The sequence below is a fragment of the Meleagris gallopavo genome, chromosome 6 (assembly GCF_905368555.1).
Source record: "Meleagris gallopavo chromosome 6, MGAL_WU_HG_1.1, whole genome shotgun sequence".
Lineage (NCBI taxonomy): Eukaryota > Metazoa > Chordata > Aves > Galliformes > Phasianidae > Meleagris > Meleagris gallopavo.
In genome coordinates, this window is record NC_139409.1 from 50747244 (window position 1) to 50764742 (window position 17499).

Below are 17499 nucleotides of genomic sequence, written 5' to 3' on the forward strand. Positions count from 1 at the left end.
TTTTTGTGTTGATGACTGGAAGCATTTAATATACAGTCAGATTAACTCCGGGAAACCTGATTCTCTGTTTGGCTGGGGTGCTAGGCTCCAGACAGAAATGCTGCTTTGAGCTCCAGAAGTTTAATCCTGCCAAGTAAGGAGATCTGCTATTCAGTGCAAAAGAGAGAGATCATTTAAAAGTGAAAAAGAAAATCTAAATACCAATGATCATGAGTGAGAGTTATGCATGTCAACCTTTCAGTCATGCCTTTCTGACCCTTGCATTTTCATTCAGATCAATCATAGTTAAAGGCTCAGGCAACCCAAAGGCATGCACACACAATGCCAACTTAACTGTTATCTCAGTGAAGAAAATACAGGTCCTGGAAGTCATCAGAATCAGTGTGTTATAGGAACTTAAAACTGCTTTAATGACAGGTAGAGTAGAATTAGGCCTTATGAGGAGCAGCTGAAGGAGCTGGGATTGTTCAGTCTGGAGACTGGAGTCTGGAGTCTGCTCAGGGGAGACCTCATTGCTCTCTAGAACTACCTGAAGGGAGGTTGTAGTGAGCTGGGAGTCGGCCTTTTCTCTTGTGTAACTGGTGATTGGACTACAGGGAATGGCCTCAAGTTGCGCCAGGGGAGATTCAGGTTGGAGATTAGGAAATAGTACTTCTCTGAAAGAGTGGTCAGGTGCTGGAATGGGCTGCACAGGGAGGTGGTGGATGTTGTGTTGAGGGACATGGATTAGTGAGAACTATTGATGATAGGTGGATGGTTGGACTGGATGATCTTGTAGGTCTTTTCCAACCTTGGTGATTCTATCATTCTGTGATTCTATGAATTCATACTAAGTGCATAAAAGCCCTGTGTATTAGTGTAAGAAGTTCCTGAAGCATTTGTTTTTGAGTTGTGTCTGGAAACATGGGCTGCATGATTTGGAAGAATTTAAAAGAACCTTGCAGTATAGAATGTTTTTTTCCCATCAGGACTGCAGCGAGCAAGCGCAAGAGCACCCTCTCCATACAGGAGAGATTTTGAAGCCAAACTACGCAATTTCTATCGAAAACTTGAAGCCAAAGGATATGGACAAGGTCCAGGTAAAATTAAGTAAGTATTATGACAAGTCACTCAAATAGTCTAACGTGGTCTAGCATTGTCTTTAATCATTATCCATGAATGAAGGCACTGACTGATAGAGAGTGAGAAACACGCCAGAGATTGGACTTCATATGTGAACCACCAGTTTCTGATAAGTGCATGTCTTGCAAAAGAGCAAAGAAATTATATCTTACAGATTTATATTTTCTCGCCGTCCTGTTTAATGGGGATGTTGATAGTCCTCCCTGTCATTCACTAGAAGGAAAATCATCTGTTCAGGCAATTGTCCATGGTAATAAACTATACATTATTACCAGCTTTTTCATTGTAATAAATGGAGCAGCTCCAAATCCTTTGGATCTACTTATTAATAATTCAGGATCAGAGTATGACCCTACAGAAGTTATCCCATCTATGCAGGTTCAACTTCAGGTAGTTCTCTGTATTGGTAGCCCTTGTGGATTTGAACCAGGGAGATTTCTGCCTCTCTTCATGTGTTTTGGGGATCATTGTCTTAGTTGGGACTGACTTCCAAGCTGTCTGAGCTCGGTAGTTGGCTTGAGACTCTGTACCTACTTATACTTGATTGAGTCATCTTACTGGGTTAAAAGACTCTATGTTTCTAAGCTATTTCCTGGGCATGTGGTTGAATTTATGCATCACAATGGCTTCTTACCAAATCACATCTGTTAAGAGGGTGGGGTGGAGGGGGGACTGAAACTAAGCAATTTATTCCAGACAAGCATCATCACGATATTCTTACAGAGCTGGGGAGTCCTAGTCACTGGTTATCCCCTTTAGTGTAGTTCATTTGACTTCTAGGGAATTGAATCTCTCTCTTTACCAGATCTTGTTTACCTTCAGGCTTACAGACTCACACGAGATTCAATCATTATATCTCCTTTTCTGCCTCCCTTTGCAGGCTAATTATACGACGTGACCACTTACTGGAAGGCACCTTCAACCAGGTGATGGCATATTCACGCAAGGAGCTCCAGCGAAACAAACTTTACATCACATTTGTTGGCGAGGAAGGGTAGGAAACACTAAATGCTCTCAATTTTGAAGTAGCTGTTGCAAAACATAGAGTTGACTAAAGCTGAGCATTTATGAATTGTTTTTATTTTACTTTTTGTTTTACTTCTGTGTTAATGATCCATCTTAATTAGACCAAACATTTGTTAAAAATCAGAATAGCAAAAATTCTTCATTTTTCTATACCATCTAGATCTCTCAAAGTAACAATTTAAGTGGTTAAGTCTGATGTCACCTTGTTGCCATGAATGTTTAGACTGGATGGAACACAAAACTGAACTACAGGCCCATGGTCACACATTGAATTGCTCTCAAAACTATAATTAGTGACAAAGTCTTTACCCCTTTTATTACTCTTACTCTAAAAAATGAATCTAGATTTGCTTCAAATGTTTCTGCTTTGCATGCCATCCAATGAACATTTTTTATTATATGTGGACTTATGCTCTGGCTAAAGTGAGAAAGTTTAGTCATAACAGTTCAACTCACCCAGCTGAAAAATGAAAGCAATAGAATTCTCTTGAGAAAATCTTTTCTCAGGAGACTTTCTGCCAACCTTACAAACCCTAGAACCGTATACATATGATTAAAGCAAGCCGCTGACCTTTCATTTCAGAATCTAATCTGAACCTTCAGTGCCACCCCAGATCACCTCAAGAGGTACATTTTAATTGAGACTTAATCCATATTCTTCTTAATGGAGAAACCACTCTGCATGTTTCCAGTGTTCCTTGTAACAAAGATTTGAAATAATATTTTTCAATAGCTTTGTATGTAAGGTTTCATTTACTAAAAACAAACAAAACAAAAACAAACAACAAACAAAAAATAGATTTTTCATTATAAAAGTACCAGAACAGTAAAGCTCTGGACACAGTTCTCTCCAGCAACCACTGACACTGTCAGCTCTGAGATAGCATGTCAAGTGGAGAGCTTCTGAAGAGCTGAGTTGGTTCAGAGTTACATTAGGTCCACTGGAAAATAAAAGTAATGGATTTAAAAGAGAGTTCCCCAGTAAATCTTAGTGTCAGGAGTTTTTTTAACTCTTATTATACTCTATGGAATCAATATGATGTAATAGAGGTCATCTTTTACAGCTGGTTTTGTCACTGACTTGCAAGTAAAGCTTAAACATGCAAAATACCTCATTTTGCATTTTTGGAATAGCATTCTAGTGTGCTTACACTGGCCAAAGTCATGTTATTTTCCCCACATCTGTAATAACTTTTTTTGTGTGTGGCAAAGTATCCTCAGGAGAAATGATAAACCAATCTGATTCTCAAACTCATTCATTTTTTCACTGATTCATTTACATCTGAAGATACGTTCTTCCTGGGTTTCTCATATTTGATGCTAATATAGGTTCTCCTAGAAGGACTCCCAGGTTAGCCATTCCCTACAGAATAGTTGATGCTGTATGGACATATGATGGTGTATGATCAGAGCTTTCAGCATGGTTCAAAGTTTAAATGATATTGAGAATAAACTATGAAGCTTTATGTGTTAATGTGTTGCCCTGAAATGCAGTATCTGGTCTTTTCTGGAGGTTGCAGATGTTGTTCACAGTTCTTTACTCCAGCCATCATCAGGATTGCCCAGTATGATGTCCATTGAACCAGATCTGTTACATGGTTAGCATGATAGTTGAAGTGGAGTTATTACTATCCCCTCTTGCTGTTGTATGTTTAGTCTCACTCACACGATCTCTGGCCTAAAGCTGCTGAAGGTGACAATAGTGAGCCTCCAAATGTAAAGCAGAGAAGGGTGGACCTGCTGCCCATTATCATCTTTACTGTTACACCAACCGATCATTCGGACTCTTGTGATTATGTTTCCATAACTTGAAGCATATTACAAAACATTCTGATCCAGCTGCAGTTTTCCACTTGTTTGACATTTATTAAGTATAAGGAATAACGCCCACCTCAGAAACTGCTTTGGCATGCACGATGTATGGCTGCAAATCATTTGTTCATTTTGCAGTATGTAGATATATTTTAGATTGAAAAACCTACTTATCAGTATTAAGGAATTATCTTTTTTTAATAAATCCATCACAACTGAGTTAATTCATTCAAGATGGATTTTTGTTTGTTTTCAGTATAATTGGAAACTGATTCAAAAGTTAAATTGAAGAAAAAAAAAAGGAAAAAAGCTCACTCTCTACAGAGCAAAGTCACGCAGTCGCAAAGCAGAACTTTAAGTGTATCACATGTATTTGAAACTATTAGGAATTTATATTAGGAACTTGGATGGAATAACTGATGGATCACCATTCCATCTTGAAGGAGTTTGTCTGATTCTTGGTCTTCCTCAGTATTTACCTTTAGATTATACACTCTTAAGAAATCATACCAGGGGCTAGATTGTGTCGTTAGGAGTAGGGGAGTAAGATCAATCTTTGCTTCTGTCTGAGCTGTCTGATCTGAGAACCCAGATGCTCATAGGCAGTTCAAACTCACCAAAAAGCTAAAAAGTGAGAAGAGGGTCTTTGCCCTCCGCCCTGTAGGCTCTAGAATCAAGTCTTGGGAGAGGAACTATATCATGTTAGAAACACTTAATTGTGCAGAGGCCTACCTACTAGCAGGCAGTGTATGCAAAAACAAGGAAATCTGCTCAAATGTGAATGAATCTCTTTTTTATGTTTTTTCTTTTTTTTTTTTACTTTTTACTTTCTAGACTGGACTACAGTGGCCCCTCTCGAGAATTCTTTTTCCTTCTGTCTCAGGAGCTCTTCAATCCCTATTACGGGCTGTTTGAGTATTCAGCCAATGACACTTACACTGTACAGATCAGCCCCATGTCTGCCTTTGTTGAAAATCACCTGGAATGGTAAGGACATTTTATGCAGAACTGAACAATCCTTTTACAACATTTCGGAAATAGAAATGCAAACACAAAAGCTGTCGATTTAGACTAGACTGCATACAAGTGTCATTGCTGCTGTTGGGAAGAAGTGAGAGGTAGACTGGGAGAAGAAAGAGAAGGAGTAAGTGTAAATACAGCAGCAAGGTTTTTAAAAAGGAATTGTGATGAAGTACTGTTATTCAGATATTCTAGTTGTATTACTTGGGATTTGATGTTTTTGTTCTTCTTTGAGAATGTGAAAAGGATGGGAGTATGGGCTCTGCTCTCCTGGATCCTTTTCTAAGGATATCTTGTGTGGTCTTTTAGCACATCAAGCAGCTTGGTGCTTGGAAGCTAGACAGTGCTCTCCAAGAGCCTTATTGCTGCTCTGTACCTACTACAGGGCTTTAAAGAGAAAGCAGTACGCCTTTTGTCCCTGCCAGTGTCCTTGCCTGGGTATGGATCATGGCCAGCAGAGCAGACGTGTTCTTCACTTTACCTTGTACGTGTGCAACCAACAAATTGGTTCTTCATCAAAAATTTCGAATGCATATTGTGATGTTTTTATTTTTGTATCTGCCTGCAGATCACTCCGTCTTTGGGATTTGCTTTCCTTTTGATAGTTTCAGGTGTGGTTCAGTGAAGCGTGTGCTTGGTCACTTCTGGCATTTCATTGTTTCAGAGAAGTACTGAAACATCGGTCTGTTCTTATGATGTTTTGCTTTATCTAACCAATGTCATGACTCCTCTTAGAAATTCTTTTTTTTTTTCAAATGGAAGGCCACTCAGGCCCTTTTAAATTGCCAATAGCACATGCCCCTCTGTTCTTCTAGACAGTACTCTGTGTGCTTTGGTTTATAGTGGGCAGGAAGTCAAGAAAGACAAAAAGAAGCATCATCTCTACTAAGTTTACAGTGGAAGAAGAGATAAGTTGCTGTGACTTAGTACTGGTCTCTGAATTGTTTTTGCTATTGCCACTTCCAGCAGTGGAGCATTATGATAACAGTGGTCTTTGCACTAGGACTATTTTTCTGCTGTCATTAGCAGGAAGAGAGTGGCATAGTTCTTAAAGCTTGTCGGTCTCCCTCTGCAACCCTGCTAATTAAACATTATGCAGTGGCTTCCCAGTTTTCAAGGAAAAAATACAGTCTGTCCTTTGTTCAGCTTGACAGGCAGCATGAATAAACTTCTGATTTCAGAGGCTGTATTTGTGAGGATGCATTTTGATTCCAGGGCACAGGACTTCTTCTGCCTACACTGTGAACAAACTGGACTCGGGCCTGTTACTCCAGAGTTGGTGATACCGTGTTATCCCATGGTATTCGAAATAACTCCTGTCTCTTATCTGTTGTAAATAGTGTCTGTGTGAAAAAAAGTTCAGCTTCAGTTTTTTTTTTAACAGAAGTGATACATCCTTCTCTGTTCTTTAGTCCCATTTTGTTCTTCTGCTCATTAAGAGATTTTATCATGGAAGAGAAAGAGGCAGATTTTAAAGGTAATCAGGACATATTAAAAAGTGGAGAGACACCTAATGTATTTTTTTATAGCAATTATTACTTGAATGAGAAATCAGTAGCAGTTAAAAACTTAGGACCGTATTTCTCTAACTACATGTGTCAATAGAGGCTACTTTTATACAGAATATTGTTAGGATTTAAGGTATTTCTAGTTTCTTGCTTTTTTTTTTTTTTTTTTTAAGGAAAGAGAGATGAAGTACATTGGCCTGTAGAGTGAAATAGATGCTATGAACAAAGAGGCTTGTACATAAAGTAGCATTAAGCAGGGTAAGATTGCAGAACCCAAGGGAATGATAAGCAATCCTGTAATTCCTCAGTAATATTCCTTGAACCTGTTATGGAAATAAGTGGCTGAGACAGCAGTTTATAATTAGCCTGACAGATGTCATGGCTGGCTTGTAGATATGCAGGCATTCCAAGTTTGTTATGTTGTCTATGTTGACTGAACTCAGCTATGCATACTATATATATATGTACTACACATATATACATGTATATCAGTTATACGAGAGGACTGTATTCGGAAGTCTGGTTACAAGCTATGATGAGGTTTCAATTAAGCTTTTGAAAACTGAAATAATATGATTGCTCTTTAACTCTTTGCACACTAACTTCTCTGAGGATACTGTACTAACCTGCGTGTCATCATTTGTTCATGAGGAATGGAGTTTCCTGAAGTTCTCACCCTTTCTCTAACATTGTTAGAGTCATCCAAGTCAGTACTAAATCTTCTGTTTGCAAATTTACTTGTTGATATAGTTCCAGCAGAGTTTTCTCTCTCTAACTTGCAAGAAATTATTTTCCTGTTTCCAAAACTGGTAGAAACATCAGCGACCATACATGGATGAAATGATTTTCAGACTTCACAGATTATTGATTATCTTTTTAAAACTTGAAGATTAATGTCAATCACAACTACAATAGTTTTAGATTTGCAGATTTATTGAACTGTTTGCCTTTTGATGCTGCGAGGCTTATCATTTGTGTAACATCTGCCTTTTACATGTTTTTTCTGTAGAGTAATTCTGCAAGACTTGTAGAGACATGGTAGAGTAGAAAAATTCCCTCAAAATTATTTAATATTTTCTCTTTTTAAGTGAACAGTGGTAAGTTTGAGATAGGACACTTGTAACAAAATGCACAGATGTGAAGTTTTGGCAGAACTGAAAAATACACTTCTTTTCCCCCCTCCGGCCTAAAAGTTACAGTTCAGGCTCTGTTAATGGCTTATTTCATGCCTTGCTCTTTGTACAAACAACATTCAGAGTCCAAAATGAGCACATCAAAGTGCAGTGTAGTTGTATGCCAAGTTAAAAAAAAAAAAAAAAGAAACGTAATGACTGGAAAATATTTCACATTTATGGAGAAACTGAGACTTAACACATTTCCTGCAAGCCTCCATTGAATAAGACTTTTACCTGCAGTTAACATATGTGCATGCTGAACATTTTCAATCTTCAGAAAAATTAATTTTAAATCCTCCTCTATCTGAAAGAACACAGTTAAATCTATCTAGATGTACGAGGTTTGATTATACACATTTTTATTTCTGTGCTACAGGATGTACTTGAAGTTCATAGAATTGCTTTCAATCCATGCCAGCAATGAGCCGTTCTATCAGATCTATGTAACGTGCCTACTTCTATTCCTGAATACTGGAAAACATCTTCAAAAATACTGTTCACAACCCTACAGAAGATAATTTACCTTTCTCCAAAGAAGTGGGCAAAATGTGGTTGCAGATGCAATATTTTATTCCAGTAAAAGGATACGGTTTAGCCCAGAAAGAATATTCTCATTTTCACAATTGGTCAACAATTGGTCAGGTGTTTTGAGTAATCGAGGTAGGATACCACAGACTATCTGATGGAGAAAATATGTTCTACATTCTGGAAGCAAAATATCTAGTTTCTGATGCAAGCCATGGGTTACTCTCCCACTTGTCTTCATGGTACATTTATGAACAGATCTATAAAATGGCTAGTGTCTGTTCAGCACATCTCACTCACTGTGTTGTAACAGAATAAACTGTCTAACCATGCTGTAATACACTATGGTTTTCTTTGGACCTTCATTTTATCTACAATTTTCCATAGTATTTTCCTACTCTGGTCCAGTTAAGAAACACAGTAAAGTGAATATGTATTCCTTATATACATGTGGTTATTTCTGTATCATTTTTACCACACATGAGGACTACTTGTTCTTGTGGCCACCAGTTTTAGATGTTTAATATTTGCCTGTCATTGTAATATCACTTAAACTCTACTTCTTAGAATAAAACAATTCTCAGTGTTGCCTTAAGAACAGTCTCTCCCTCCTGTGAGAGAAATAACAGAAGTGTCATTGCCTTTTCATTTCACAAAAATCTGTTCACAAACTGCTGTCAGGCAGAAATTCCAGTCTCTATTTTCATGTCTTCTGAGTGAGCTAGAGTTTTCCTTCACGACACTCCTGTCTTAGAGTAATCTGGTAAGATAATGTAGTGCGCACTTCTTCAAGACACAGAACTGTAGTCACAGCACGGTCACCTGCACCCCGCTCTGTCACCAGATCTCTTGCTTGCTCTTCTATCTAACTAGCATCCTCTACTTTTGAATTTTTAGTTCATTGTGTGTTTGTAAATTTAGAAGCACTGCCAGAAATATGAAAGGAAGCCCGGGACAAAAGACTAGATGGCCTAGACAGATAAAGTCATTCACAGACATTCATTTGGAGATCTAATGGATGCTAACTTGAAACATCTTCTGTGTTTTCATAGCAAATTAATTACAGCATCCATTAATTACAGCATCCATTGCAGAAAAATTCTGTTGTGTTTTGATTTTTTTTTGTTTTCTTTAGATGAAGTTTAATACATTTACTTAGCAGAAATGTCTTAGAAAGTTGAAGATTTGTGACTAGAAATGCTTTTGTGCAGAACCCTACTGAAGAACATAGAGATGGCATTACAGTGAGATCCAGTGGCCTAGGTTTTCAGAAACTGTAGACTGATTTCTTGCTGCAGTGTCCTAATGAACTACATTAACTTATCTAGAACTTATTTAGTGCTTATTCAGAACTGCTTTTAGGATAGAAGTTTCAATTCCCATAGTCAATATTTTTTCTGCTTTCTGGTATCTCCCATAGTCTAATCCTTGCTGCTGAACAGACAGAAGACTTGCATGTATTTGTACACAGTATTCTGCAGGCAGATGAAAGCCTGTTGCACCCACTCTTCATGTAGACAAGTATTTGCTTCCCCCTACGCCAACTGATGTGCTTTCTGCAGCCCTGAGCCAAGCAAATGTATACAGCCTCTGCTTCTACCTGCTCTGACAATTTAGGCACATAGTTGGTTTGCCTGGTGTGTGGGTATACCAGCAGACAAACTCTGACCTTCCCGTTTATTTATTTCGTGTAAATGAAAAGCCATGTAGCCATCACTGTCCGTCTTAAGTATTTCTGAGAAGGCAGGGTGTTGTTTTACCAAGAATGTCTCAACCTCAACTATCCTTTTCTACTGGGAGTGCTTAGTTTTCTTAACCTGATTTCCTTTGGAGCTGTGCCTCGTGCAATTGTGCTGCCAGTCCATCAGACAGTTTCTCGATCAGTTTGGAGGGTAAGTGTCTCACAGATACTAAATTCTTAAAAGCTTTGAAAAATTTATGATTGAGTAAAGCTGAGGAGCTCAAGAGTTCCCTATTCTGTTTGGCCCATTGGATGGCCAGCTTGCCTGAGTTAGCTGAGGTCCACCATGGGTGCAGGCCACAAACCAGTGATACCATCTTGTGTGGCAGCTAGAGATGTGAGAGACAGCTGTGACTGCTCAGGAAAGGCAGAAGAGAGAAAGTAGAGATACTCCGAAGTGTGGGAAGCACTGGCAGAGTTGTTTAGGAGAAACTGGAGTTATTGCAGTATGGTAACGTAGGGCCATCAGGCAGATCTGTAGGAAACAAACCACAATTAATCCTGCCACATGGAGAATAACTTGCTTCAACTAAGGTCTTTTCAAAGAATATGATAAATTGCCTCATGATCTAATGGGTTATATTCAAAAGTTGGCTAGGTCCTAGTCACATTCTGTGGCTCTTTATAGAAACAGTGGATAAATGTAGTAAAAAAATATAAGCAGGAGCTCTGAAAGTGGCCAGTACTCCACTGATTGAACCGGTAGCTGTGAGGATCATGTGGCTCAGTGAAACGTAAATGACTAATTTTTTAGATCTTGAGGCAGGTAACCTGAATATGGCCCTCCACCTGTTCTGTTAAGGCAGTCAGAAACACATTTAATTTTGTGGCTTGACTCAAATGGATTGGCTGTGTGGATCTGCATTTGCAGAAGTAATGAATTTAGACCAGTTTAACAGTCATCTTTAAGGGATCTGTATATGCTAAATGCTGAAAAATCATGCTCTGAAAAGTAGATCAGATACAGCACATCTCAGAGTAAGCATCCAGAAACATTCAGCTGCTTTTAAAAATTAGATCGTTACCCCTTTGCCTCAGTTTCACTCTGAAGAGATTTCCTACTCTGTAACCAGCTTGAAATTCATTTGTTGTGTACTAATGCTCTAAACTGCTTTGAAATTCACAGATGAGAGACAGCATAGAAAGCCAAAGCATTTAATTTTACATTACAGTATAAATTTTAATTACTAGCAACATCTTACTTTAAATAAATTACATTTGCATGAGCTCCCAAGCACTCTTGTAAATCTTCTGGACAAGAATGATATTAAAATAAATAGCAGCTGAAATCATGTTATAAGACCATTTCACTGTGAAAAGAGTATGTTACTGAAATGCCTTTGTGCTGCTATATACGATCTCTCTCAATGCCTTCTGTACTGAAGTAAACTTTGATTTTCTTATTAAGTTTGATGTATGACTGTATGACAATAGCCTGCCTAAACAGCTGGTTAATAATTTATTAAGAGTTGGGAGGAATTGTAAGATTAAAGGCAAACCGAAGTGAAAGAGAAAAAAAGCATTCTCCCTAAATGAGCACCCATTTGCTTTTTTTAAAGTTTCTGCTTTGTATTTATCTTACTCTTGGCTTTCTGTCATTTACTGGTGACAAGTTAGCTTACTGGTGCCTTGGTTTCAAGTTCGTTTGAGGATCTGAATCTCAGTATCAGAAGGGTTGAAACAAGGGTTGTCTTCTACAGCCTCTTCTCCTTTTCCATTCTCTGGACCTCATATTGTCTAGCACTGCTTCTGTAATTCGTTTGGTTGGAGGAAGAAGCAACTGCTTAGTTGTGATTTTATGGAAGTTGTTTTTTTCCCCCTGCTTAAGGCCATGTAGTCTTTTGCTATATTGTTTATTGAATTTGCCCAATGATGAGAGTGTTCACATGAAAATCTGTATGGTGTCTCCTCTATGCATGTGGTAGAATAAAAAAGGGTAAAATCCACAAAACTAGAATTCTTTTCAGTAAATCATTCCGATCCATTTATCTTGCTGTTTTTTTAGTAGAAATGGTATTTCTCTTTGTGTAGTTGTTTCCCTGAGTTGTTCTAGAAGCTGAAGTTTCGTTTGCCCCTTGACAGTTATTTTTCATTTCACTATGTTAGATAAGTGTTACATTAAAATGCAGGAAGAAAGAAGATTACAGATCTACATTTATCTGGTCTGAATTTATTTATATGGAGAAAGATAATGTCAAGTTTTCTAGTTGGTCTCAAGCTGGGACAGGAATCTTTTTCCAAATCTCAGTAAAATCTTGAAGTTGTGGAGAATAGCAAAAATATTGACCTATCCACTGTCTATGAATTAATATTTGCTTAATAAAAGGAATATAGAAATATACATTCGGTATCTAGTATTCAGTTAAAGGAAGCTTTTTACATTGTCTCATTACTTGCATTCCAGAAAAGGTGGACTAGAAGCTGGAATTATTTTATATTATTGGAAGGATTCATAATGAAAAAGTCAAAACTTTTCTTAGGGTTCAGAGAACAGCAAAGAAAGATCCAGGTCTGCCACATTCTGCATGTTCCTGGGATCAAAGCTGTCAATTTTCAGAGGCATTAATAAAAGTTGAAGGTGTTCAGTGTTTTGCAGAATGAAACCTAAAACAGACGGCCAAACGATTAGTAGCATGGCTGAATTTTAGCACACAGATTTCTTAGCTTATTCAACCAAGTAACCTTATCCTAAGAGGTAGGGATCATTAGCTGAAATGAAGCACAGTGCAATTGCAATGTACAGCTTCTGGACCTGAAGTTGTGAATCCGCGTGACCTGTTTGTAGTTAGCTCGTGTAAGGGTATCTGCATCATGCTTCACAACATGGTGTAAACATTCCTGGGTGTTTGCCCGTGATTTTATGATAATCAGTCTCTCTTATTCTGTTATACCCCAGACAGACTTGAAAGTATATGCTACCTTTAAGTCGACTATTGTGGCTTCAGTGTTTTCAGTTAGCCATGAAAGGAAAATGTGCAGTCATTTGGCTTGTGCTTGTATGGCTCTCTTGTCTGGTAGATGACAAAATCTATGAATTTTCCTCTGGCAAAGCTATGGAAAGCAAACATAAATCATACAGTGTATAAAACTTCACTAACAAAGTGTCCCCCTAGCTTTTCCAAAAGGTTTGACTAAGAAATCAAAGTCTTTGTTTGACAGAGATTATCCCAGAGGAGGACAATTGTACATTATGGTTCATAAGCTCTGTGGGCAAAGATAGGGACTCCAGCACTCTGTCACACTCCTCCTCTTCCAAAATGCTACAGTACATGGAACATCTTTGCTATTATTAGAATGACGCATAGCTAATATTCGATGTTATAGAAAGTCTGTCTACTTCATTGATCTCCTTATTAGCTTGAAAGACTGAACAGGAAGACAGCTCTTTTCAAATGTCTGGATTCTCTGGTTCTTGAATGGCCCATGACACCAAAGCTGTCATACCTATGATGACTCCATGCACTGTAGGTGCCAGACACAGATCTTCTCAATTCTGTATCTGCACTAATGACTTCTGATGCAGCTCAGTTGATGTGAAAGGAGCCAGTGCAGGTGCCTTGGCTTGATTCTTCTTACATAGCCAGTTCTGTGAGGGCTTTTTAAGTCAGACATAGTGCATGCAAATGCTGTAACTGTTTCTCTGTGTGAGCAATTAATTGGAGCCACAATGTGTTTAAACCAAGGAGTCCTTCTGGAAGCAACGGTTTGATGGATTGCATTGTAAAGAAATGTAAGGGGTATGTCAATTTCCCTTATCTATATCAACTTTGCCTATCATTTTTCTGGATTATGTAGAACTGCCTGCAGCTTCCATGGTAAAAGCATGTTTCTTTCTCTGTGACACAAATCTGTGTTTTAGCCATGCCTAACAGATTTCTTGTGGTTGGTATAGCCAATATATAAACGAGATGAAAGACAGTTTGGGTGAAAATACAACTTAGCTAGGACAAGAAAGACAGTTTTGAGGGATTTGATTAGGTTAAATAAAGCAGCGATGAGGTTTACATTACCTCATTGTTTTCCAGCTCTGGTAAATTAATGGTTTGAGTTTTAATCACTAATTCAGAACGCATGCACTCCAGAGACTTAAGAAGACATTGAGAGTTCGTATTTCCATCATGTGTAAGCATAGCTCTTTCTCTTGTGGTTTCTCTTTAGTACTGATAAACAGAATGTTGTGTTCCGTTTGAAGATAGAACCAGAAGAGAAAAGTAGGGCTAGCACTGAATGAAGTCAGTAATACACTGGCCTGTTCAGACATAAAGTCTCTGCACTGTTTAATGATAAATTGAGAAGTCAGTTTATTGAAACATAGGCATTATATGAAACTCAGGTGCCAAGATGAATAAAACTATATAAAGGAAGACTAGAAAGAGAGGTCTTATTCCTGTAGATCACCATCTGAAAAGAAACATTACTACAACAAACTTGGTCTGGTAGGCCATGACTTATTAAGTCTGCTGATGTCAAAAGAAAAATGGGTTAACTCCTTCAGAATAACTGCATGGGGGTCCAGGTTAAGTTCTCAAGTGAGGTGTTAGACATCAGAAGAGGTGGGATAGCTCCTCAGCGTAACGTGAGAAAAGCAACATCGAGATTATCTAGAATTATATCTTTATCATGCTGAGAATTCTTCACACTGAGGATGGATATAGGAAAAGAAAATGAGCCACCAACAGTCTTGTTACTCCTTCTGTTAGAATTCTTCAGGACTTAGTTTAGGAATTATTTTACCTTCTGTCTTTAATGCATTGAGACTTTGTGCACTTTTGTCTCCTGGCCTTTGTAGGAGCCATTCTTTTGGTATTAATGACACATGAGCTCATCAGATTCCTGAAATGAAGAGGCGTGGCACAGGAACGCCACAGCATCCTCTTAGCCTGCAGATGTGCAGATCAAATTTGCCACAGCATCAAATGACATGGTGGCAAAAAGGCAGTCTGCAAAATCTGTAGATTTATCAGTTGGATAAACTGAGCAGTGTTAACTATCCCAGCCTGCCTGGCTGACCTGTCTACAAGAGAGAACTTCATGTTATCATGTTAGTCCCCTCAAAAGTTCTGAAATTTCTATCACCATGAATAGTGGTTAAATACACTAAAGAAAGGCATTTTTTAATGAAGCTGATAGAAGGTGTGGATTTGGTCTGCTGACGAGATTTTGTGAAGATGATTTGATCTCATGCTGGGTTATTGCTCTATAGATGTAGCTCATTACAGGACATGTTGATTATATCCTGCAGTGAAACAACAAAAGGATTTGTGCTACTAGCATATGGACACATACCTCCAGTGCATATACCTGACACACTGCTAGTTTTGCTTAAAATTCAGGATGTACGAGGCCAAGCAGAGTTGCTATAACTATCTGTTCTTTTTTATTTTTGGAAAAAAATGCATTCTTAGAGCTGTCTTGTATTACTTCTACCCCAAAATAAAGTGTATTTTTAGGGGAAACAGTGTTCTTCATTTTAAAAGTGCTGGTGCTGGTGAATCCAGCAAAATTGAGAAATCATGCATCAGTCAATTTTCCATTCCAAGTCATATTGTTTTAGGCTATAAGAACATGTTTTTGGTTCCTTTAATAGCTGGTTTCTAGCCTTTAGAATACTCACAAGGTTCTTCCTAACGATGAAGGCTTTAACTCTTTTAAAACAAGCTGTGCCATAGTTCCTGAGCTAATGATGCCCAGCTTCCTACAAATCTGATTTTCATGATTTAATTCTCTGTCTCCTAATAAGATGCATTTTCAGATTAAAGCCTTAACTATTACTGGGCCATTCTAAATATTTTCCCCTTTTAGATTCTCTGATGTCTAATAATGATTGAGATCAGGTCCTCTCCCACTGTGGAAGAACTAAGAAGCTTTCTGGCCTCATCCCCCTACCAAGCATCATTTTGTCTTAAACAGCTGCCAAAGGTGGTCTGTAGCTGGATTCTGCACTTGAATCAGAGCAACCCTGAATATATGTGCAGGCAGGGGTACAAGAGGCAGGAGAGCAGCCCCAAAGAAAGAATTCTGGGGTTTCTGGTTGATGTCAAGTTGAAATTGAGTCAGTAGCATTCCCTGGCAGCCAAAAGGATTCTCTAGGGTGCATCAAGCCTATAATGCCAGTCAGACAACGGAAGGTGTTGTACCACTCTGTGCTGTGCAGCCTCACCTCAAGCACTGCCTGCAGTTTTGGATGCCACAATATGAAAAGGACATAAAATATTAGAGAGCATGCAAAGGGCTATGAAGATGGGGAAAGGCCTGAAGGGCAAAACGGCTGAGGTCCCTTGGTTTGATCAGACAAACTGATGTGAAGCCTACAGCTCTTCATGAGAGGAGTGGAGGGATAGTGCTGATCTTTGCTCACTCAATGAAAGGATCGAGGGAATGACCTGGAGCTGCATCAGGAATGACTCAGGTTGGGCATTAGGAAAATGTTTTTCACCAGAGGGTGATCAGGCCCCAGTACAGGCTCCCAGGGCAGTGGGCATAGCCCCAAGCTGGTGGAGATCAAGGAGCCTTTGGCCAGTGCTCTCAGACATCGGGTTTGGATTTGGAGTTTTATGTGGAGCTGGGAGTTGGACTCAATAACTCTTTGTGGTTCCCTTCCAAATCAGGATATTCTATGATTCTATGATTCTTAGGCTTTCTTTGAATTATTATTATTATTTTTCACAAGCTACTGTATCGAGAAGGGCACACTTAAACCCAGCTGATGTATTTCAGGGAGATAAGATTTGTGAGATTTTCAGTCTTTTTCATCCCGTAAAATACTTCCTCTATTAGGATGTAAAATTTGTCATACCATAGCCAATTTAGCCCACAAAGCATCCTCTATGGAATGATAAACAAAAGCTATTCTTCCACTGTATACATAGATTATAACTTTGTACATCATTTTCCATCTGAATATGAGGAAGGACTATCATGTCAGGTACAGTTGTGCAAGTTCAACCAGTTAAGAGAGGGTCCTGTAACAAAGAGTCATTATTGGACTTCCCTTATTCTGCTGCTACATGATAAGGAGCAGAGTAAATTGAATTTCCTGTGACTCACTTGCAGTTGTAGGAAAAAATATTGCTTAGTCCTTGCTACAAAGTGTAGATTTGTCTTTCTGTGTACAGACATGTGGTAAGTATGCAGAATCCCACTGAGAACAAGACTGTTATTTTGCAACAGGCTGTTGTGAAAGCAGGCCATTTCAGGGGCACCTGCAGCTTCCACAAGGAAAGAAAGTTAGCTGGGTGGTGTGGAAACTCCTGCAAATGGGTCGAAGAGTAGTGTTTTTAAAAGCCAGAAAGCAGGTGCACACAATGTCCTTTTTGAGTGGAGCAGTGGTGTCAATAGGCAGGAAACCAGAGCAGCCCTCCTGCTCATTAATTCTGTTTCTCCTTCCACCATTTCCTGTTCATTAACTCTCTCCTGTTTTTTCCCTCTCTGCATTACTCAGACTCAGTGATTGTCTCAGAAAGGAAAAGGTGTTGAAAGAAAAAGACAGAATGAGAATTTGCGTTTCTCACCTCTCTCAAGATATCTTTCCTGCTACAAAGAAATGGAGTAACCATTTTATACTTCCTCA

The 17499-nt window shown here is 38.6% G+C and overlaps 1 protein-coding gene across 6 annotated transcripts in view; it reads left to right on the top strand.

The window, feature by feature from the left end:
• The window catches only part of HECW1 (HECT, C2 and WW domain containing E3 ubiquitin protein ligase 1), a 237126-nt gene that overhangs the window by 200322 nt on the left and 19305 nt on the right, over positions 1–17499 (top strand). For all 6 annotated transcript variants that reach the window (XM_085226720.1, XM_085226721.1, XM_085226718.1 and 3 more), the window contains 3 exons: positions 969–1089; positions 2003–2116; positions 4795–4947. In XM_085226720.1, the coding sequence (XP_085082846.1) occupies positions 969–1089; positions 2003–2116; positions 4795–4947 (388 nt within the window). The remainder of the gene's footprint in view (positions 1–968; positions 1090–2002; positions 2117–4794; positions 4948–17499) is intronic.